A 24,753-nucleotide genomic window follows, 5' to 3' on the forward strand; every position below is an offset into this window, starting at 1 on the left:
CAGGTAAGAGTCCAACTGCTTTTCCAAAGGTCCAGAGTTCAAATCCTAGCAACCACATGGTGGCTCACAACCACCTGTAATGAAATCTGACACCCTCTTCTGGTCTGTCATTAGACAGCTACAGTGTACTTATTTATAATAATAAATAAATCTTTGGGCCAGAGCGAGCAAGGGACTGAGCAAGAGGGGCGGACCAGAGCAAGTGGGGTTGACTGGAGCAAGCAGAGATCCTAAGTCAATTCCCAACAATCAGATGAAGGCTCACAACTATCTATACAGCTATAGTGTGTACTTATATACATAAAATAAATAAATTTTAAAAAAAAGAAAAAGAAAAAGAAAAAAAGAAAAAAGAAAAACAGAGCCAGTAGTGCTGGCGCACATTTAATCCCAGCATTCAGGAGACAGAGACAGGCGGATCTCTGTGAGTTCGAGGCCAGCCTGGGCTTCAGACTGAGTTCCAGGACAGCCAGGGCTACACAGAGAAACCCTGTCTCAAAGAAAAACAACAACACAAAAAAGGAAACAATAGGAGAACTCATAAATAAACCTACAGAAGTTTAAACTAAATAAGGTAGACAGCTACACATTCACATTAAAGGGCCTAAAAGAAAGGTGAAGTTTAAAAAACAATTAAGGGCCAGCTGGAGAGGCGGCTAGCAGAGTGGGGAATGTACTCTGACACTATGTTATGCCTGACAACCTGAATTCCATCCCTGAGACCTCCAGGGTCAGAGGAAATAAACAGATTGTCTTCTGGCCTACACAAGAGCACTGTTGCACATACATGCATCCACACGCAACAAGTTAATTAACTAACTAGCAAGCATTTTAATAGATAATAAGCTAAGCATGGAGTACACACTTGTAATTCTAGCACTTGGGAGGCAGAGACGAGAGCAGTGCTTCTCACCTTCCTAGTGCTGTGACCCTTTAATACAGTTCCTCATGTGTGGTCACCCCCAACAATAACATTATTTCGTTGCTGCTTCGTAACTGTAATCTCACTGCTGCTGTGGACAATAGTGTAAACATCTAATATGCTGCATTTCTGATGTGCTACCCTTGTGAAAGGGTTGTTCATCAACCTTCCCCAAAGGTGTCTCCACCCACAGGTTGAAAACCACTGGGCTAGAAGCGTGAGTTTGAGGCCAACCTAGGCTATATACTAAGACTCTTTCTCAAAATAATAGTAATAATAATAAAGTTTAAAAAGGTTTAAATTTTACTAAATTTGAATTTTTATTCTTATAAAAAGATAATTTGGGCTGGAGAGATGGCTCAGCAGATAAGAGCACTGACTGTTCTTCCAAAGGTCATGAGTTCAAATCCCAGCAACCACATGGTGGCTCACAACCATCTGTAATGTGATCTGACGCCCTCTTCTGGTGTGTCGGAAGACAGCTACAGTGTACTCACATATAATAAATAAATAAATCTAAAAAAAAAAAAAGATAATTTACTGCATACCTTATTTTTCTCATAAACAAGCCTGACTTCCTCTATGGTTTAATAAGTATAGGTAAATGTCCACTAGTAGAAGAGTAACTAACACTCATCCACACAAACGTTCACCACATACCTACACTTTTGCGTGCAAAGCTCCAGAGATCACGAATAAGAAGTTTGCTTCATTGAACAAAAGTATGGGCAGGCTATCATTAGGGTGAGGGCAAAACTCATCCCTGACCTCTGACACCCCAAAAGCTGCCCGTGTTCCCAGACTGGCTGCCCACATCCCTCCACTACCTGCCACCCCTCCTCTCCGGAGGCTCTGGCTCTCTGGGCACCAGGTAATCCAAAGCCCTTGCCTTTCCAACTCCTGTAAATGCTCTTTACTTAGACAGACAGCACGCCTATGGGTTCTGGGACTAGAACCTGGACGTCTTGGGGCCATTGGGTCCAGCTGTCACAGCACCTATGTATAACACACAGACAGTGATGCTTCATGTTCAAGACAATGAGAGCAAGGTGGCAGGCACTATGGAGATGTCACAGTGAAACCATTTAATCTGTGCTGGTGATGTGGTGATCATTGTGATAAGGCACACTCTGTTCAGTGGGGCAGTGCACCAGTAAGTAGCAGCTTGCTCTCTCTCTCTCTCTCTCTCTCTCTTTCCTTCCTTCTTTCTCTTTTTCTTTCCTTCTTTCTTTCCTTTTTCTTCTTTCTCTCTTTCTCTTTTTCTTTCCTTCTTTCTTTCCTTTTTCTTCTCTCTTTTTCTTTTTCTTTCCTTTCTTTCTTTCCTTTTTCTTCTCTCTCTCTCTCTCTCTCTCTCTCTCTCTCTCTCTCTCTCTTTCTTTCTCTCTCTTTCTTTCTTTCTTTCTATTTTTCAAGACAGAGTTTCTCTGTGTAGCCCTGGCTGTCCTGGAACTCACTCTGTAGACCAAGCTGGCCTTGAACTCAGAAATCCACCTGCCTCTGCCTCCCAAGTACTAGGATTAAAGGTGTGTGCCACTACTGCCCGGCATGACAGCACTTTCTTGACAGTGCTAGGAAAGGGACAAAACTTAGACCCATTGTTCTGGCCCACATCCCCAAAACAGACCCTGATGGTTGTTTCCCTCTACAGCCTACAACTCTAGGTCTCTTCAGCTAAGGAGGCAGCAGCTCACTCTTCCTCCTCCTCCTCCTCCTCCTCCTCCTCCTCCTCCTCTTCCTCCTCCTCTTCCTCTTCCTCTTCCTCTTCCTCCTCCTCAACCCTCCTACACTCCCCACCCCAAGCCCCGATGCTCTAGGTGCACAGGCTCCAGTTGATTCTCTGAACACTGAAAACGCATGGCCAGGTCTCAAAATGCATGTGACAACCGCCCTTTAAAGAAACTGACAGGCACAGACCTAGAGCCTTGTAGCATCACCATACAATGTGAACGCCAGCCAAATGGCAGCAGGATAAGTGCTCTCTATCGCTTAACTGCATGCATGAGTCAGATTTGATAAATTCCAGTCTTTGAAATTGTATCAAAAGGAAGCTTTAAACTAACAGGCAGGCTATGATGGCAGCCTAGCAACCCAGCCTCCTCCGTTGCCACCTGAGCCGGGTACTGGAGAGCCAGGTCCTAACAGACTTCAGAGCCTAGAGGATGGCGGGATCCCCAGCATACAACCTGTGGAAAATGAGAGCAAGCTGAGACCTGAACCCCAACTCCATTTTCCCCTTCCTCTCTGACCTTGGGCTTTCTGAATACACACAATAAGCCCACTCTCACTGACTCATGGGTAAGACACCCATCAAGCAGAATATGTTCACTGGGGCCACTTCCTTCTTCTGGTCCCTGAAACACTAAAGGCAGCTGGGCAAGTCCCTCACTGGGAGAGTGCTTACCACAGCTCACCCACACACTGCCTCTGAAATCTCAGCCAAGGCCCTGTACAACCCGTACTTCCACTTTTTTCTCTAAATAGACAGTACAGACTCTAACCACATCCAAAGCAATAATGAATGACAAATGAGGAATTTAAAGTTTTAGCTGTGTTGTTCTTCAAACCCATGTGAAAAAATACCTCTAATATATAAAGCCATTAAGAATAAAAGTGTGCGCCCTATATGACACCCTGGGACACGGATAGGAAAGGGAGCCTAAGTTCTGGTCCTGGGTCAACTAGAAATGGTTCTGTATGCTCGCTCAGTTCTGAAACTCAGATTCTCCTACTAATAGTCTAGACTTGTCCATCACTTCCAATTCTGATAGTCTGATATTATTGAATGACCCAAACAAGCAAAATAAGCCAAACTGAGAATTTCTTTAAAAAGACAAATGTCAGTGGAGTGTGGTAGCCCACCCTTTAATTCCAGGTGATCTCTTGTGAGTTTGTGGCCAGCCTGGTCTACAGAGCAAGTTCCAGACAGCCAGACCTACACAGAGAAATTCTGTCTTAAAAAAACAAGAAAAAAAGACCTGAATGTCACCCAACATAGTTTAGTTGCCCCTCAGTGTCTCGGGATTGCTTCCGGGACGTCCTAAGGCACACACCTACATGAAATGGCACAATATCAGACCCTCCCCACTCCTCCCATATGCTCTAATCTACTTACAGATTGCCTTAAGTAGCTCTACAATGGAAACGATATGTAAACTGTTGCTATACTGTACTTTTCAGGGGATAACGAGTTTGGGCCGGGGGACTGCAGATGTTCTGGATAAATGATACTTTCCAAATAGTTTCTATGTGCAGTTGAGCAGGTTATATGAAGACCCACAGACATGTGGGCAACAAGAATTACTTAACACCAATGAGGAAGGATGAATGCCAGGTCCTTCGGTCTCAAAGGCCATGGCGATTTGAGAGCTCTGGGCTTTGCTACAGTTGGAGTTGCTGGGGACGGTATCTAGTTGAATCTGTAATGAGATAATCTAGACTTGAACATCAGCTTGGGTTTATCACTTTAGCCAAGGCATTACATCTCTGGGTTCCTACACTTATAAAATGGGCAATGGCCAGTTCACAAGGCCAACTAGGGACAGCGTGTGGGATATATATGGAGCACCTGAAGCCGAGGTGAGCAGTGGACAATGGCTGTCGCTGTGCCTTAGTTTGGGTTTCTATTGCTGCAACAAAATACCATGAGCAAAAAAGCAAATTGGGGAAGAAAGGGTTTATTCAGCTTCACTGGAGGGAATCAAGACAGGAACTCGAGCAGGGCTGGAACCTGGAGGCAGGAGCTGATGCAGAGGCCATGGAGGGATGCTGTTTACTGGCTTGCTCCCCATGGCTTGCTCAGCCTGCTCTCTCATGGCCAGCAGCCCAGGGGTGACCCCACCCTTGATCACTAATCGAGAAAACCCTTACAGCTGGATCTCATGGAGGCATTTCCTCAAGGGGGGCTTCTTCCTCTCTGGCTTGTGGTAAGTTGACACATAAAGCCAGCCAATACACACTGGCAACGCACACACAGACTCAGCTCCTAAATTTCTTGCTCACCTTTCTCTCTGCCCACAGTGCAGAGTCAAGAGTGATCTGACTTTGAAAGGAAACAAGGCTTACAAAAGTATAGCTGCTCAGAGATGGATAACAACCCAATCTCCCCCCAACAAAAACAAATGCTCCCATTTTCCCTAAGAGAAAAAAAAGTTGGGGCTGGAAAGATGGCTCAGCGCTTAAGAGCATTGACTGTTCTTCTGGAGGTCCTAAGTTCAAATCCCAGCAACCACATGGTGGCTCACAACCATCTGTAATGAGATCAGATGCCCTCTTCTGGTATGTCTGAAGACAGCTACAGTGTACTTACATACAATAATAAATACAAAAATAAAATATTTAAAAAGAGGGAGAGAGAGAGAGAAAGTTTAAAACACTCCACTGAAATGCAAAGCACTTATCTCTACACTTATCCACAGTTCTCCCCCTCTATCTCCTTTTGTAATATTTAAGTTTTACAACATATAATTGAAAAAAAAATTAATTAGACAAGACTGTCTGTTGCAGAGCCAGGCCAGAGCCCCACGTGTCGCCAGCACATATCTGGACACCTGGCCTCAGGAAAGTCACTGCAGCCTGCTGTAAAGTGAAGGGCTGGCACCTGATCTCATGACCTCATCAGGCTGCTCTGAGGCAAGGACCCAACAGCAGGCTGTGGAATCGCCATCCTTCTAGAGCTCCTAACTTCCTGTGCCTGGAGCCCCACCAGTCGCTGTTACTTTTCCTTCCAACTCAGAAGGTACTGCTTCAAGTCACGCCTTCAGAATGTTGCTCGCATCGTTAAGAGCGAAGAGCCCACAAGGCGGCAGCCTTTTCTTAGGAGCACACGCCCGAACTCGCAAAAATGAATTGGAGGCTATGAGCATAACTCTGTTAATGAGCAACTCCAAGTTGAAAGCACCACCAGCCATGAGCCCTTGTTTTCCCTGGGTGTTCTGGTCCTTTCTTCCTGCTGACATTTTTCTTTTATCTAACATTTGAGGAACTTCAGACCTCAGTGTATACTGGGTCGTGGGGAAGCAAAGGCAATGAGACAGAAGAGCGCACCTTAGGATGAGTTCAAAGAGCAACCTTTGTGAGTGCTGAGCCCCATGGTGGATCTGAACAAGGGACCAGTAAGAACATCCTACAGCTTACACCTCACTTCCCCTGCAGCAGCAGAACGGGTCAATGAAGAAGGGTACACAAACATATTTGAGGAAACTTGAATTTAGAGGCAAACAAAATCAAAATAATTCCTAACAGCTTAACTTCCTCATCAATAAAATTCGAGCTGTAATATCTGCCTCCAAAATTGTCCAGAATTCAATGACACAAACAAGAAGGGTGTCCACCAGCCCTGGCACACAGCCCGTCCTACAGAATGCCATGCCACATCCCCACACAGGATCCTGTTGATCCTGAGTCAGGTGCTGGCGGCTCAGTCTTAGGACACCTTTCGGTGGCCCTGGCATCTGAGGCTCCAAAGACCTCTTTCAGTACTAGAGGCTGGAAGCCAAGTGTGATGTTGAAGTGTGATTAAACCCCTCCAGGAGAGCTGTCACATTTGATCTCTAGGAACCCAGACATGGTTTCTAACATTCTTATTTCCTAGTGAGAAAAGCAGCTCCCCAGCCGATGTCCCAATGATCTTCTATCTGCCAATTACTCAGCTCTGTCCTAAATCCTTTCCAAATACCTCCTACAATCCTCCCAAGTATGGGGTAGGGTGGGGCTTCCTTATCCCTATTTCACAAGTGAAGTAACTGACTCTGCCTTAAGGACACAAAGCAGAGACTGAGTTCAAACCCAAGCCCACAGAGAAAATCAATCTCTCTCTCTCTCTCTCTCTCTCTCTCTCTCTCTCTCTCTCTCTCTCTCTCTCTCTCACACACACACACACACACACACACACACACACACACACACACACTGCCTCAACCAACCCCTCATTCTCTCTCCCTCGGTTTCTGCATGCCCACTGCATGCTGGCCTACAATAGTGGTCCCTTTGACCCTCACAAGAGACAGTCCAACCCCCAGGAGGATCTTTGTGTTTTGCAAAGAAGGCTGTGAGGTCTTCTCTGTCTCCTCCTGACTTCCTGACTCAGACAAACCTTCAGAGCTTTCCTCTCTCGCTATCCCTAAGAAGAGGCTCCTTGGAGTCAGTGCCTAGCAGAGGCCTTGGAGTAGACAGATGCACCATGACTTTGTGAACACGGGATGAGACACAGGACATGGCACAATTCCAAATGGTCACGCCCTATCCTCTGACCCCACAACCCATCCCATAATTACAAAGGCTCCATGAAAACTGCTTTACTTTCCCCCTGAAATCCTCCAATCGCTGGTTCCTTCCTATTCAACTCACAGTGCTTAAGAGACTCTATCAGTCGCTGGCTCTGAATCCCCTTGGATGGCTTCACCAGGCAGGGATGGGGCCAATGTTAGTGAATACTGGGACATGACAGCAAGCCAAAAGATGAACAGACATTATTAGATGGCAGGTTTGGGCCATCTTTCTACAACAGAGGAAAACTGGCTCACAATGAGAGCTGCCTCCCGGCCCTCCACACGGCACTGATTGCTTGGGCCACCACTGGAGAAGACAACTCGGCTGGGTGCTGGGAGTGGCATCCAGAGTGTACAAACCAGCAGGCCCTGCTGAAGAAACCCATGGTACTGTTCCCCCAATCACCCAGTAGCTTAGGGAAATGCAGCCATTGGAGTGGTCAGCCCACAGAGCTGGAGTGGAGAGAAAGAGGAACCTAAGGAGCCAAGTTCCTGCAGAAGTTTTCAGAAAGCTGGGATGTAAAGGATGCCAGGCCTGTTTCAGGGCCTCTGTCTCCTTATAGATAGCCACAGGCAGAGTTAGCATCAGCTTCCTCGCCCTCTGCTCCCACACCTTCTGTGAGGCCCCTTCTCATGGCACTACTGCACCAATCAGAGGGCCCTTCAATTACCAGACCCAGCACTCTGTCCTAGGCTGAGCAAAACAGCCTGCCGGGTCTCAAGACTCACCACTGCTAGGAAGAACTCTCCTAGCAGTGTGAAGGTGTCAGCTCTCCTCAGGCTTGCTTCCATTTATCCCCAAAGCCTGTTCTCATCCATGCCCTTAGCAGCCTGGACTCTTCTTCCCCTTCCGTTCTGCTCCTTGGGGCCCAGATATAGATCACCCAGCTATACAGCACACCTAGTGCCTGGTGATAGAATCCATACTCTGTCAAGACAAGAAAGGAAACTGAAACTGCCTAGGGGGTGGGCTTCACTCCACTCTGCCCCCACAGTTCCATGCCTAGGCCTGTCTTCCACTCTGCAGGAGACACAGGTTGGGTACCACCTGTCAGGATCCTGCCAGAGTTTCTACAGACGCAGGTTCTCAAAGCGACATCAGAGGTACTTGTAGAATGTAGAATTGCAGCTAACATTTGCAGCTCAGACTCCAGACTGAAAGAGCTTAGTCTAGTGTTAGTTAGAGTGCAATTGGTTTCCAAAGGCAAAGAAAACAGGTACATACTGTTTAAAAGATAAAAACTGAAAAGGACATTGTCTTGCTGTCTTCCCCAGAGAGGCTGGCTGTCTCACAGACAGGAAAAGAGGGTCCCTCCTGAGTCCTGGTTCCCTGGGAAAATGCCCATATTCTCCCTGGAAATACACTGCAGTATGATGGACTGAAATGGCAAGCTGAGGGAGGGAGAGAGAGAGAGAGAGAGAGAGAGAGAGAGAGAGAGAGAACCTGAGAGCCACCAATCTCATTTCGAGTCACTGTCGCCAGCCGATACATATTAATAATTAAGCTGCCTACCAGGAGCTGCTGCTGCCAAGAAAGACTAGTGGCAGCACTGGAGCCCCAGCCCTAGACCTCCCAGGCTTCAGAGTTTTGGGCTCAAAGAGAGCCTGGAACAAAGCCCTGCCTTCCTCCAGGACACCTGAGATGTCATTCAAGAGGGTCTGACCCCTGACCTTTCCATAGCCAGCTTCTGGCTTTTCGCCTCCGAAAGTGTCCAAGGAAAGGCTCCGAGGAAGGGGTGGGGGTAGGGGGTGGGATTGGCCGACCCGGTGCAGAACCGCGGGCCACCTCCCGCCTCCTTCGGAACCAGCCTCCGACCCGCAGCTCCCATGCCTCTGGGGCCTCTCAGTTCCCACGCACCACTGGCGATTTTGGAAAGCCCTGCTGTCTGCAGGAAGAGAATCCTGTTACCATGAACACAAGCAGGACTTGGAGAAGCGATTCTTAACCCTCCTGGGCAGCTACCGGCGCGCCCTTCCCAAGGGGAGATTAACCAGTGGCCGGCTGAATCCTCTCCCAACCCGCCGCACCCAGACACAAAGCACCAGACCGCAGCCCACGATCCCAGCGTCCTGCCTGACAAAGTTCGTGCGTGCACACACCTGCAGACTGCCAGAGGCTCTCCCCAGAACCCCGGGGCGGCGGGGCGCGCATCCCGGGGCAGGCAGCGCCAAGGTTCCATGCGCCCGCTCCGGCCCCAGTGGGCCACCGGTCAACAGCTTTGGGCCACGGAACGTGCCCGGGCCTCCACGCGCCCGCGGCTCATCGTGCGCCCTTCTCGTCCTCGCCGGGGCCTTTGCGAAGAGCCCACACCCACTTGACATCAGCACCGACCCAAGCGCGCCGCGCAGCGCCAGACGCTGGCCCCTGGCAGTCCAGAGGGCGCCCTAGGTGCTGCCGCGCGGCCAGGACGGCGCGTCCCAGACTGGCACATTCCTTTCCTCGCAGAGGATGCTGCAAGCTGGAGGAGGCTGAGATGGAGGAGGGGAGGGAGGCAAGCGCGCGGGGAGGGCAGGACCTGCGGACTCACCACTGCGGCGCTCTGGCGCCCAGCCAGCCACCAATAAATAGCCCTGCCAAGCCCTTGCAGCGAGCACCCATCAACAGTGAGGACCAAGCTGTAGGTGACGAGGTGTGATATCCATGCACCGCCAAAAACCTTGAGAGCCCTGACCTTGAATTCTCTTCTGCACAATGTTTCTGGAAGCTTCACTTTAACAGTCCCTAGGGAACTGCCCAGCTGGTTCTGGTAAGCCTGGAAAGAATGCCTGGTTAGATATGGCTGCTGACCCTCATACCCTAGGAGTCCACTGACAGGCCCCAGCAAAACCGACCATACCCCTCTGGCTTTGGCAGCCCCAACTGTGTTTTTCTTCTTTCAGTGTCCTTGGTAAAAAGGGACTTTGCTTCTGCTCCTGCAAGCAGTTGGAAACAGAAACGCCCAACAACCCACACACACTTCTAATTCATTCATTAGCATCTAAATATTCAAATAAAAATAAGGCTCTGAATGTGTCTGCAGCTACACAGAGGATAAAGTGCCTGCACTCACAGCCTGGGGAGTCTAGTCAGGATTCGAGTTTAAACACAGAACAAACTATCACAATGGTCGCAGAAGTCCAGAGGCAGCTACGTCAGGGACCCCAAACTGACTCAGTAGTCAAGAATGTTTTCCCTGAGGAAGCCACACAGCTGCAGAGGCTTGCTGGGGATGTACCCTGTTACTTAGGGTTTCCTTAAGTTCCCATCAACAGGTGGAGATGACTGGGCAGAGGGTCTCCATGCCTGAGAATCAGCTTTTGTCCAGAAGGGGTGTTGGGGCAGCCCACAGGCCCAGCAAAAGAGTCTACCCCTGTGTTCAGAGGCCCTCAAATGCTCTCTCAGGACGGCCTGACTCATGGCTGTCTCACCTCAATGAGGAAATGCAGAGTTAAGACCTTCACTTAAGGCTCCAGTGTCACCATCATTGTTATGAATGGCCCTTCAGAAAGGAACGCCTCTATTCGCTGATCTCTGTATTCTATCTACGGGCAGGGGTGGGAAAGGACAATACTTCTCCAAAGATTTGTTTAGCTTAGCTCCTTTGGAAAAATATACAAACGCCATTCTCATTCTGGAGCCTCTCCGATACAAGATAGCAAACAATTATTTTCCAAATCACAAATCATACTGGAAGGCCAGCTCAGTGGGAACTAAGTTCCAATCCCCAGCACCTATGTAAAGCTGGGTGGGTGTTGTGGTCTTCATATAATCCCAGGGCTAGAGAGCTGATGAGGTTCTAGAGGCAAGCAGGCTGGCTAGATAACCAGTTCAGTGAGAGATGCTGCCTACCTCTATGTAAAGGTGGAGAGCCAACTGACCAGGCAATACAGGACAGGAATGCTGTGGAAGGTTCTTTTGAATAATTTCCAGTTTAATCAGGGAAATAGACCCAATGTAGGAAGTGTAGAATGTTCCTGGGGATAATTTGGCGGTGTGAGATAAAAGCCTTCAAAACACTCAGCTCCTGTGAGCCATCAGGTAGTTCCACAGTTAAGTATTTATGCACAAAATACACTGCTGGGTGGACAAAAAGATCCACCCAGGGCTCACTGGTGTCACCATTTGCATAACAGCACATAATTATGGTGACCTAAGCACACAAGAGACCAGCTAAAACACTATGGAACATCCTTACAGTGAAACATGCCCAAGCTTTAAATGATAGACTTGGGGCCGGGTGTAGTAGAGCACACCTTTAATCCCAGCACTCTGGAGGCAGAGGCAGGCAGAACTCTGTGAGTTCAGCCTGGTCTACGTAGTGAGACCTTGTCTTTTAAAAAAAAAAAAAATATATATATATATATATATATATTTACTGTAGAATAAGCAAAAAGTTCTAAGACCAGTGATCCTGACTGTGTGCCGGGGTTGGGGGCTGGGGGTGGAAAGCACTTCTGGCGGAACTGCCTGGTGTTCCTTTCTGTTCAGAGCTGACCTTACCCATGCCCTGCAGCAAACATGTTCTTCGATGGCAGGAGGAAATCTGTTAGCCCATACTAGAGCTATAAAACCTAATGTTAAAATGGAATGGAGTCAACCTTCCAGGCACACAGGAATGCACTCAGTTCTTCACCCGCACACACTCGACACTGGGATTGGAGCTTGTCTTAAAAGGGGAATCATTTTGCCCCAAGCTTTCGTGTAGAAATTTGTCAGGCATTCCTCTGGCTCACAGGTATTCAGACTTCATTACACATGAATTACTGTCCAGAGTGGTATGGGGTATGTCTGATTTTATGACTTTTTTTTTTACCTTGTACCCTAACTCTGGAAGTTAATCAGTGTACAGTTCAGTAAGGCAGGCAATGCACTCCTGCCTATCTGTGTACAGCTCAGTAAGGCAGGCAATGCGCTACCTGCCAATCCATGTACAGCTCAGTAAGGCAGGCAATGCACTCCTGCCTATCTGTGTATAGCTCAGTAAGGCAGGCAATGCACTCCCTGCCAATATGGAACAATGTCAGGACTGTGTTGGGTTTGTATCTCCTTCCTTGAGATTTTCTGGTTTGGCTAACTTGTCTGACAATAAATATATATTACTTTGATGATAAGATCTTAAAACGCTGCTAAAAAAAAACAAACTGAGTTTAGAAAACTGTTCGAAATCCAGATGTGGGCGGTGTGTTCCTATAATGCTTGGGAGGCTGAGGCAGGAGGATCGTTATGAGTTCAAGATCAGCCTGGGCTAGAGTGAGACCTAGCAAGTGCTCTTAACCACTGTGATCTTTCCAGTCCCTGCATTGACTTTTAAAAGGCCACTCTGCCTGTGCCCTTCACATTCCTCCTTTTGGTGAGCTCTGACACTGTCCTAGCTGGTGCCCCTATACCCAAGGACAGACACTCCATCGTCGCTAGGATACCACACAGAAAAAACTAGCAAGAAAATTATTTTTACATTTATCTCCTGGGCTATGCTTATAACAATGCCCAGAAACTTAACAAAGGTTCCAAAATGAAGCAGCCATGACCAGAGGTTCTGTCCCCTGCTTCTAAATGTTACCATTATATGCTAATTATTACATTATTCAAATACTAAGTTTGATATTCTGGGTTCTTTTTTTTTTTTAAAGATTTATTTATTTTATGTGTGTGAGTACACTGTAGCTGTACAGATGGTTGTGAGCTATCATTGTGGCTGCTGGGAATTGAACTCAGGACCTCTGCCTGCCCCGCTCGCTCCGGCCCCGCTCTGCCGTAATACATTGTAGCTGTCTTCAGATGCACCAAAAGAGGGCGTCAGATCTCATTACAGGTAGTTGTGAGCCACCATGTGGTTGCTGGGATCCGAACTCAGGACCTTCGGAAGAGCAGTCAATGCTCTTACCCACTGAGCCATCTCGCTAGCCCAATATTCTGGGTTCTTAGTGAGCTCAGGGAATTATAGCCTATACCTTGATCCAAAGGAGAAAACAAAAATCTCACCTTTTCAAGGCCTTTGTGGGCCACCAAGCACACAGATAGACTAATTAGCAAGTCCTACATTAAACTAGGCTCAGCTGACAAGTAGGTGGGTGCTCTGCACCTCTGCTTCACTTATTAGAAAGTCTACTAGTGGTCAGGTTTCTCTTTTCAAGCCCTTGGGCAAAGTAGCCAGCATCCCAATGTGGGGCTTTGCTACTTAATGAAAGTAGACAGGGCCACTTTCAGGTAAAGTAGGGAGCTGCTAGCTGTGAGTTTTCAGCAAAAAGTGTCAGTTATAATTATTGCTCTTTTTTTAAAAAAAAAAAATCACATCTATCTGAGAGAAGGGCATACGTGCCATGAAGAAGCTAGAGAAAACCTGCAGGAGCAGATTCTCTCCTGTCACCGTGTGGGTTGTCAAAGGTGGCAGCAGGTATCTTGGTCAGCTAAGCCATCTCACAGGCCCTACTCCAAGCACCCAGAAGGGTCCCAGAGCGGTAAGCAGAGGTGGGAGGGGCTGTGCTAACACTGTGGTATAAATACGTAACACATCAAGGACAGAAAGCAGGTGGACTGGGCTTTACACTGCAGGTCCAGGTTTCTCAGATTGTAATAGGTTAGAAACCATGAGGCAGGATCTACAGATGGCCACTTTAATTCAATCATCCTTTCATGCTCCGAGTCACTGTGACACTCACATCCTGTGCACAAAACAAAATGCATGGCTTCCAAGCCAGGCATAGATACCATTAGGATACGCACTTTAAATCCACCTGGAGCCTAATCAAGCTAATTTTACTGTTATTGTGCCTATTAAAACACGAAGCCTTTGTTTGGAGAGAGAACAGAGAGGAGGAGAGCACAGCCATTAAAGCTTAGGGCTCTGATTAGTTCAAGACTGTTTCTGGAAAGGAGGTTGACTAAAAACAAACCTCAACATCAGGCTGGGCTGGCTGAAGCCTGTGGTCCCGGCTCTCTGGGAGGAGAGGCAGGGCTATCAGGAGCTGCTCCAGACCAGCCTGGGCTGTTATGCAAAGAGATCCCGTATCAAAACACAGCCAACACTGAATTTTGAATGTAGCTTCAGTGGGGTCAGAAAGCCGAGTCTGGTCAGGACAGGCAAGAAGACCCACAGGACGCAATGACCAAGGAAGCAGATATGCATGACGTGTGTTGTGGGTCCTGGGGGGAAAGGGCTTCCTGCCCCATGATCAGAGACCAAAAGCCTCCCAAATAAAGAGTTCTGACAAAAATTAATAATGGAGGCTGAAGAGATGTTTCCGTGCTCAAGAGCACTTAACTGCTCTTACAGAAGATTCAAGTTTGGTTCCCAGTCCCATGTTAGGGGGTTCAAAACCGCCTGTAACTCTAGGTCCAGGGGATCTGACACCCTCTTCTAGACTCCAGAGGCACCTGCACTCACATGGCATACACACCGAGGAGACAAACATATACATAAATATTTTAAACTGAAGATAAAAAGACACAAAACATCTAGTTAGCTACAGCACACACACTGCCAGTGAGCATCCCCTTCTACTTTGACTGGAATAACTTTGGGGACTTACCACCCACCAAACCCTGATAAAATAAAATAAAAGGTCTAGAGTCAGTCCAGAGCCCAACACTTGTTCTGTTCATATGTTGTTAAGTTGCTTGCTTGTACATGTGTGTGGTGGTGCAGAGGCTCAAAGCCAGGACCGTGTGTAGGCTGCAGTCTACCACTTAGAGCTGTCCCCAACTGGCGTAGGCTAGCTCTCTAATGATTTGGCTACTTGCAGTTTACAGCCCAACTATGAGACTTTCTAAGCTTAAAAAAAGTTAGTGTAACACACAGACTACCCTTTGCAGTGATCACCCAGGTAGTCTGGGACCAATTCATAACCAAAGCTCAATAGAATCTAATGGGTATCCCTTACGAGCCCTCGCCCCATACAAGACTACAGCATGATGGATGCGCAAAAAAAAAAAAAAAAAAAAAAAAAAAAAAAAAACACAGGTATGGAAGACTATTGGCTTTCAAATGGAGCTAGTGTGCTCCTTACACTGGGAAAGTCAAGGCCAGCTCCCATGGCCAGGAAAGAACTCTCACCTCACTATAGCTGGTATCTAAAAGGCCCACAGACTTGGACCTGAGTAAAGTCTGCACTCATTCTCTTCACAGCTGGGTGACCTGGTATCAGTCATTTGTCCTCATTTCTTCAACTCTACAACAAGGCTTAAACACACCCCCCCCCCCCAACCACTGTAGGGTTATAAGGCTTGGCTAACAGAACAGGGTAAGTAAATGCATCACAGGAAACAAGAAGCAACGGTGTCACTGGAGCTAGGGAGTGGCGCAGTTAAGAGCACTTGTTTTTAAGGTCCTGAGTTCAATTCCCAGTACCCACATGCAGACTCAACCACCTCCTCAGGCACCAAGCAATGCATGCATGTGGCACACAGACATATATACAGGGAAAATGCTCATGGACATAAAATAATAAAATAAAATCTAGGGCATAAAAGAAGTGGTGTTGTCTTTATTCAATCATTGTTAAGAGCCAATTAGGGCTTCTCCGAGGAAGGCACAGCGAGCACAGGGAATAATGACGGAATAGAGAGGCACAGGTAAAGGCTATGAAGCAACGACAAGTGAGGTCAGGGAGGCAGTAGCAAAGGCCTAAGCACTCACTCCAGCCGAGCTCTAAAAAAGATTAGTCCAGGCATGAAAACGGGTGAGAAGAAACCAAGGGTCTCCCTGGAAAGGAAAAATACTGCATATGGGGAACCTGGCAGCCTGTGGAAAGGGGGCCCTAAAAGATAAGACTGGAAGACACATTAGTGGAGGGTACCCATGGCCATGTAATGCCCTGTGGGAATTCAGCTCTCTTCCAAACCAGGGGACGGGCTGCAAGAGACAAGATCAATTTTGTTTCTTACAAAGGTTCTGTAGCTTCTGTACAGAGAATGGCCTGGAAATCAGGGGCAGTATGTAAAAAGCCAGTATTTATTCAGTGCTTAGCTGTGTGCTGTGCTGAGAACTGCGTGTGTGTGTGTGTGTGTGTGTGTGTGTGTGTGTGTGTGTGTGTGTGTGTGTAAAGGACTTTAATTCCCCCTAAAAGCTTTTTGGTATGAGCCCCATTGCTGCCCTGATTTTACCGACAGCGAACCAAGGCCTAGTGAAATAAGGCAGTGAACCCATCCCTGCTAGTTAGTCTTCAAGGGCAACGCCAATGACAACAGCCAGTAGGGAAAAGCACAGAGGTGACGAGGCCCCCCAGCAGTGCAGGGGGACAGGGTGGGAGCTGGCCCAACAGCCTGAAGCTAGAACCAAGGTTCATGGGTGGCATTTACAGGGACAAAGCAAAGGAAAACCAAGGCTACTTCCAGGTTTCTGACTGAGAAACCAAGTTTTAATGTGCTGAGAAGATGGGGGTGGAGGGAGTTCAAGTCCATAGGAGTTGGATGGGTCTAGCAGATGTGGGAGTGGAAGTTACAAGGCAGTGAGTGGCAGTGGCAGGAGCTAGGTAACAGTGGGAAGATGCGGAGACAGCTCTCCTGGCTATGGGTGTCTGGTTCATTGTCAAAAGTTCGAAATGACTCTGAAGCTCACAGCACCTGACTGGCCTATCTTTTTTTTTTTTTAATAAGATTTATTTATTAGCTGGGCAGTGGTGGCACACGCCTTTAATCCCAGCACTTGGGAGGCAGAGACAGGCAGATTTCTGAGTTTGAGGCCAGCCTGGTCTACAGAGTGAGTTCCAGGACAGCCAGGGCTACACAGAGAAACCCTGTCTCAAAAAACCAAAAAGCAAAACAAAAAAAAAATTATTTTTATTTATTTATTTATTTATTTATCTATTTGTGTATACAGTGGTCTGCCTGCATGTATGCCTGCAGGCCAGAAGAGAACACCAGATTACATTGTAGGTGGTTATGAGCCATCATGTGGTTGCTGGGAATTGAACTCAGGACCTCTGGAAGAGTAGGGTTTCTCTGTATAGCTCTGGGCATTCAGTGCTCTTAACTTTTGAGAGCCATCTATCCAGCCCCCAGCCTATCCTTTAGAACCCATCTACATCTCTGGCTCCATGCTCTGAGCAGCTTCCCAGGAGCCTGGGCACCAGCATGCTTCCTGATGATCTCCAGAAGGCAACACAACTCACTCTGGCCCCCAGCACAAGGTCATCACCCAGCATCCCTCCCACTTCAACACTTCCTTTTCTGGTCCCCTTATCACTGCAGACCACCAGAGTGGGAGGCTCCGGAGCCACTTGGAAGGCCCACCAGTCAACACAATAAAAGGTTTCCTAAAATAAGCTCCCCACAGTGGCCCCTTCCAAGTCCCCAGCTGCCACAGGGTCACTGCATGTGGCCTGATAAAACCATTTCATCTTGACACCTCCTGGGCTCTCAGGAAGAGAGTGTGCTAGAAGTTGGGAAGAGATTGTCAGGAGCGCAATGATGGAGACTCAACTGGACTGTGGGACACATCAGGCAGCCACGTTTTCACTCGGCCTTCTGGAAGTGTGTGTGCTCCAGCCAAAGGTTCTGCTCCCTGCCTTCCCTATTCATTGGGGCTTCCTCTCCTAACTGGATGTACGTTCTTGTGTGTGTTTGTGTGTGTATAGTCATTTTTGTCCCTTCCCACAAGCTGCTTAGAATCCACTGGGAAACAGAATGAAGAAGTAAATGAACAGAGAGTGCTCAGCTGTCACAGCCCCGGATGTCAGACTGTCAGAAGCACTTCATCAATAAAGGTGCTTATGCAGAGAGTAAGTAAAGATTAGAAGGAGGGAAAACCCTAATTATCAAGTAAAATACTCTAATACTTTGATCTGTTTATGTTTGAGAAGAAAACACAGGTCCGTTACAGGGTGTGGAGGCGGGCACCTTCAATCCTAGCACTTGGGAAACAGAGGCAGTCAGATCTGTGAGCTGGAGGCCGGATGGTTAGACCAGGTCTCAAAATAAAACAACGAATCCGTTTATATTTAGCACCCATGTTCTTATTTCTTCCCTCTCCTTAACTAACTCAACAGTAATCTAGAGGGAAGAGGTAAACACCCAGATCCTACACGTGCATGGTGACTCTGTGGTTGTTGCCCATTCCCACAAGGTCACCGGTTCCACACCAGCTACTGCATCTTCCAGTGAGACCTGTCAAAGCCACGCAGGGAGGCACGCACAGACTCCATGTGAATCCTTCCTGGATGAACCCAGGCTCTGCCAATCCTCTTCTGAAGTCAGCGGCCCTTCCCAAGAGTCTGTCTACGCGCAGACACAAGTTGGCAGACGCGAGGCAAACTGCAGCCCAGAAACACAACTTTGCAGACATAAAAATTATGACATTTTCTCAATGCTGTCTCCAGCCAAAACCCTTCTTGAGCCTAGCAAGCCAAAGATAGAACCAAACGTCTCGTCTTGTTTACAAACACCACCAGGGCCCTTCCTTGGGGACCATCCTTTCTAACAAACCCGAAGGCAGCAATTACTCCCAATCCCATGTGCTGGCCACATGTGTTTGTGATGAGGCTCACTCTCCAGGGAGCAGAGAACAGAGGTGATTCTGGCCTGTCATCTGTGAATCCTTGAGCACACAGTGATGACAGATGATTATGTCTGTCCCGAGTGCTGCCAACCTTGTAGAAGCATCTTATTGATGCTTGATGTGATTGTGAAATATATTTTATTGTCAAGTGTTTTTGAAGACTGACAATCCATGAAATATACACTAGAGGGCAGCACTGAGCCATAGATACATTCATTTGCCAATCCAGCTGAAGTTTAATTAAATAATGAACCCCATTCTCAAAATTAGGTCTCTATTAAAATAATGACAACAGAGACGAAGTAATTAAAAACACATGCCTGACAAATCCGTACCCACAAGCCCATCCAGTGCACTTCTTGGCTCCTTGTCACTTCCCACAATTACTGGATAAATCCAATTATGCCTCCGGATGCCCAAACTCTGCCTCTCCTCTCCCTTTTCCCCAGTGGCTTCGATGAAAGTAATATCCATCTTTAATGTGCCCGCACTTCAGGAGACGCCACGACTAGTACAATAAACACATCCTCCATGTGCAGAGACCAGGGAGAACATGTTCTGAGGACTCTGCCAGCCCGGGCTGTGGGCTTTCTTCTCCCTACACTGGAGACAGGCTGGAACGCAGCAGCTGTCAGAAGCAGCCATGAATTTACCAGAAAAGCCCTGCTGAGCTGCTGATAGCCTGGGGAGAAGCACAGGCTTGGTCTCAGGCTCAGGAGCAGCAGGCAGAGAGACTCAGTCTCCCCACCTGTGGCGCAGCATGCTCCCTCCAGGACAGGGCCATCTGCAAGTGCACTGCCTCCCCCTGAAGTCGTCATTGCTATGGACACTGTATGAAGAGCACTGGGAGTAAAATGAGCTGGGAGATGGATAAAGTCCTCTGGCAAGTAAGAGTATGTGCCCTTGAAAGGCCCTTGACTCTCTGAGAAGACAGGACAAGAATCAGTCACCCAGGACTTACAGTCACATGGGATTGGGTCACACAAAGCAAAGAAAGTCTACAAAGGGAGGTCTTCATCTCTAGGAGGCTGAAGGTAACTTGACTATGGTGAGCAGTAAAGACCAGCTACACTACACTGGCACCCAGATCTGTGTGGCCCAGATAAGGCCAGAGAAGTGAATTGGAAACTGGGAGAATACAGACAGGCCCCACTATGCCCAGCCAAACACAGGCTGGGCAGGGAGAACTGAGGGAAGAAGCACAAGGAAAATCATTTGGGTGGGTCTGTCTCCTTCATAAACCTCCGTTGCTTTCCTCTGTGGGGCTGAGCAGAGTGTCTGGCACACAGGAGGCACATGGAGGTGTGATGGGGGTGCATTGCTTTGGACAGAAGAATCTCCTTTCTCCTGCCCTCTGCTGGCTATTGAAGGCATTGTATCTGCAGCCACTCTCAAAATCAAATAAACTGCCTGACATAATTAAGTGTTGAAAAATAAAATCATTACCATCCTTAAGATAGCTTGGGCCAGGGATTTAGCTCAATAGTAAAGTGCTTACCTAGGACACACAAGGCCCTAAGTCTGACCCCTAGCACCGAAGAAGAAAAAGGAAGGAAGGGAGGGAAGGAGGGAAGGATGGTGGAGGGAGGGAGGGAGGGAGAGAGGGAAAGAGAGAGAAGAAGGGAGAGAGGAAAAGAGGGAAGAAGGGAGAGAAGAGAGGAGGAGGGAGGAAAAGAGAGAGAGGGATGGAGGAGGGGGAGAGAGAGAAAAAGGGCATGAATAAAGGAATCCAGTATTCTTCACTTCCTAAAGGCGAAGCAGAATTAAAAGCCCTCTGCGGCTTCCAAAGCTCTAGACCCTTGCTGCCTCCTTCACGGGCCTGCGCTCCCTTCAAGAAAGGGAGTTTAAGCCTCAGAGGCACCAGCAGCCAGTTACTTTCTGGGTAAAGAAAGCATCACACAGAGAAGTTGTCAACTCTCCTGCCAGCTCCACCAAGTCTGGACACAGTGGTGAGGGCCTGAAACCCCAACACTCAGGAGGTTCAAACAGGAGGATCCAGAGTTCAAGGTCAGCCCAGGATGTATCAGGAGACTCTCAAAATCAAAATGGAAGAAGGAGCCCAGAAGTGTGACGAGGATGTGACAAGGATGTGAGCAAAGTCCCATGTTCATGAGATACACGTATGGACATGGCATAATGAAATCAACTAAACAAGAAACATCCTGAACACATATGCTCTCATTAGAGATGGGCACCCCAAAGGGTGCCTTTCCACAGCTGGGTCCCCTTCCAGCATCCTGTGGCACTTCCAGCCTAGAGCCACTGACTCAGAATCTCTGGACCTGGAAGTGATGCAAGCAGCTAGGATTTAAGAGCAAGTGCTATGAGCGGGATACATGCTGAGGGCTTACAGGGGCCAGCTCGGTTAGCCCTCACTCTCCTTTGCACAAATATTATTGACTGCCTCTTTATGCACGAAGAAAAAAGGTCTCTGAACTCTAGGGCATGTGCTTAAGGTGGTACAGGAAAGAGGGGGTAAACTATGCATGTAACCCAAGGTTTGAGGCTGTACAAGCCTGAGTACCTGAGCTAGCGGGGGTGGGGGGGGGTTATCACTGTGTACACCTGTAATCCCAGTGTAGGGAGACAGAGACAGAATAACTTCTTCTGAGTTATTGTGGTGGTGCACTCCTTTAATCCCTGCACTCAGAAGACAGAGGCCGGCCTGGACTGCAGAGCAAGCTCCAAGACAAGACAGAGAAATCCTGTCTTGGAATGGGTTGGGGAGATGACACAGAGAGCAATTGAGGAAGATATTCACACATACAAACACATGCATACAAACACACAAAATACTTCTGTTCTTGTTCTGTTTAGCAGCACGATCTTACAAAAGCAAAACAAAAAACTCTAACAAAGCTTAATATATAAAAAACAAGGCCACAGTGGTGAAAGGCCAAGAGCAGAGCCTACGATTCCTCTGAGGATGGATGGGCCTCTCTCCCTCTCTCTAAGGCAATGTTTCTCGACCTTTCCAATGCTATGACCCTTTAATATAGTGCCTAGTGTTGGGGTGACCCTCAACCATAAAATTAGTTTTGTTGCTACTTCAAAATTGTAATTTTGCTACTGCTATGAATCATAATGTAAATATCTGATATGCAGGATATCTGCTATGAAATGCCTTGTGAAAGAGCTGTTGAAGCCCCAGAGGGGTCTCAAGCCACAGGCCGAGAACCACTGCTAAGGGCCTCTGCATCTTTGTCCACTGCTGAGCTGAGTGACAGCAGCTTGCACACACAGTTGGCAGCCTCCCAATCTGGGTGCTAGGACCCCAAGTTGGATCTTCTGTAAGAATAGCAAGTGCTCTTAAGAGCTGAGCCATCTCTCTCCAGCCCTACTGCTGACTTTTTAATCTGGTTCCTCAAACTAATTTAAGAAACCAACTTGGCTATGTGACAAAACAGAATGTCTGTAAGAAGCCACATTTTCAATACAAAAATGTAATTAATTGTAATGTATTTTACTTGATCCAACATATTACAAGCATTATCATTTTCAACATATGATCAGAACATAACTCAGATACTTTACTTATTTTATTTAGTTAGTTACCTATTTACCTGTTGGTTTGGGTTGTTTTTGTAACTATTTATTTTACGTATATGAGTATACTGTAGCTGCCATCAGACATATCAGATCCTATTATAGATGGTTATGAGCCATCATGTGGTTGCTAGGTATTGAACTCAGGACCTCTAGAAGAATAGTCAGTGCTCTTAACCACTGAGCCATCTCTCCAGCCCTGTTTGTTTGCTTATTTTAGGTGTTGAGTCTTTAGGGTTCTAGTTCATATTCATAACACATCTTAATCCAGACCAGTTGAACCCATGGCCACTAGTTACTAGTGGTAACTTTTGGACAGCGTAATTGAAAGCTCTCAAGCTTGATTGTTAATGCACATAGTTCCTTCTCCACTGGACACGGAAAAGTGTAGTGCACAGTAATAGGCTGCTTTTATCATTAAGATTTATTATTTAGGGGGCTAGCGAGATGGCTCAGCGGGTAAGAGCACCGACTGCTCTTCCGAAGGTCCTGAGTTCGGATCCCAGCAACCACATGGTAGTTCACAACCACCGGTAATGAGATGTGACGCCCTCTTCTGGTGTGTCTAAAGACAGCTACAGTGTATTACTCCAGAGCGAGCAGGACCAGAGCAAGAGGGGCCAGAGAGCAGCCACACACATGATGGCTCACAGCCATCTGTACAGCTACAGTGTACTCATACACATAAAATAAATCTTTAAAAAAAGATTTATTATTTATTTATGTGTGTGTGTGCACACGTACAGAGATACCCAGAAGCCAGAAGGGCATGGAGTCCCTTAAAGTTGTTTGTCCTCTACGGGAGCAGTAAGTACTCTTAATCATTGACCCATTTCTCCAGGGCCCTCCCTCCCTCTCTTTTTTATTCTTTACTCTTTATTTATTTTGGGTTTTTTGAGACAGGGTTTCTCCTATGTAGTCCTAGCTGTCCTGGAACTCACTCTATGGACCAGGCTGGCCTGGAACTCAGAGAGATCCGCATGCCTCTGCCTCCTGAGTGCTGGGGTTAAAGGCCTGTGTCACTACAGCATAGCCCCTCTCCTTTTTGTAAAAGGTAGAGTCTCTTGTAGCCCAGGCTGGCCTGAACTTCTGATTCTCCTCCTTCTATCTCTTGAGTACTAAGATTATAAGCCTAGGATTGTTCTCAAGCATGCTGAGCAACTGAGCCACATCCCCAAACCCCCAAATCAGAGGATTTTGAACATCAAGAATTTGCTACTAAGCCAAAGCTCTGGCTCTCGCTCCTTATTTTACAACATTAAATCCTGTCAAATAAACTGCAGGCTTAAAAGATAAAAGCTATGGTGTGGTGGTGCTGACTATGTCCATTATTCAGAGGCTGCATGGGGAAGCTGCTTGCACGCCAGTTCTCATCAGATGCCCACACTCAGTGACCTTTAAACAGCAAGGACCAGTGACCAGGAGATCACCTAAGAGCACCATCAGAGAGGAAGTCCAGGAGCTTAGAGTCCAGATATCCCAAACAGCCACAAAAGCATAATCACATGAAGACATTTAAAATACACACTGATAAGCTGCAGGACAAGGCACAAGTCTGTCATGGGAGGTGCAAGCCTGGGAGGATCTGAAGGTTCAAGGTCATCCTTCCCAGTATTGCAAGTTCCAGGCCAACTTGGCAAACAAACAAATACACACTCCAGCCTAACAAAATACAAGAAAGCTGGCTTTTAAAGACGTTTCCCAGCTGATTCCAATACAGTCTCTGTTTGGAAAGAGACCGCACTAAACTATCCTTCTTTTTTTTTTTTCTTTTTTTTTTGGGGGGGTGGGCGGGGTTGCGAGACAGGGTTTCTCTGTGTAGCTCTGGCTGTCCTGGAACTCACTCTGTAGACCAGGCTGGCCTCGAACTCAGAAATCCACCTGCCTCTGCCTCCCAAATGCTGGGATTAAAGGCGTGCACCGCCACCACCCAGCTTGCACTAAACTATCTTGCAAATGATAAAATATCTCTTTATTTTGGTGTGTGTGTGTGGGGGGGTGTTTTGCCTGCATTCATCTGTGCACCACATTCATGCCTGGTTCTTTCAGAGGCCAGAAGAAGGTGTCGAATCACTTGGAGCTGGAGTTACACAGCTGTGAGCCACCATGTGGGTGCTGAGAATTGAACACAGGTCCTCTAGAAGAACAGCCAGTACTCTTAACAGGTAAACCAACTTCTTTAGCCAAAAATACCTTTTCTCTTCTCTCTCTCTCTTTCTCTCTCTTTCTCTCTCTTTCTCTCTCTCTCTCTCTCTCTCTCTCTCTCTCTCTCTCTCTCTCTCTCTCTCTCTCTCTCTCTCTCTCTCTCTCTTTCTCTCTCTCTCTTTTGATTTTCCAGCACCTGGTAGGTTGATGCAGAAAAATCATGAGTTTTGGACTAGCCTGGAAGATATATAGATATATAGATAGTTTTGAGACTTTGTCTCAAAAACTAAAAACAAAAAAGGTGAAATAAGGCCGGGCGGTGGAGGCACACTCCTTTAATCCCAGCACTTGGGAGGCAGAGGCAGGCGGATTTCTGAGTTCGAGGTCAGCCTGGTCTACA

The 24,753-nt window shown here is 47.4% G+C and overlaps 1 protein-coding gene across 11 annotated transcripts in view; it reads right to left on the minus strand.

The window, feature by feature from the left end:
* The window catches only part of Plekha7 (pleckstrin homology domain containing A7), a 186,096-nt gene that overhangs the window by 108,209 nt on the left and 53,134 nt on the right, over positions 1-24,753 (minus strand). The window contains exon 1 of one of the 11 annotated variants that reach the window (XM_031388013.1): positions 9,289-9,756. The exons of 9 other annotated variants lie outside the window; for them this stretch is intronic. In XM_031388013.1, the coding sequence (XP_031243873.1) occupies positions 9,289-9,368 (80 nt within the window). In that variant the 5' untranslated portion in view covers positions 9,369-9,756. Of the gene's footprint in view, positions 1-9,288; positions 9,766-24,753 lie in introns of those variants that run through there. One more of the 11 variants, XM_031388005.1, reaches the window with a different exon arrangement.

Source organism: Mastomys coucha, unplaced genomic scaffold, assembly GCF_008632895.1.
Source record: "Mastomys coucha isolate ucsf_1 unplaced genomic scaffold, UCSF_Mcou_1 pScaffold21, whole genome shotgun sequence".
NCBI classification, from domain to species: domain Eukaryota; kingdom Metazoa; phylum Chordata; class Mammalia; order Rodentia; family Muridae; genus Mastomys; species Mastomys coucha.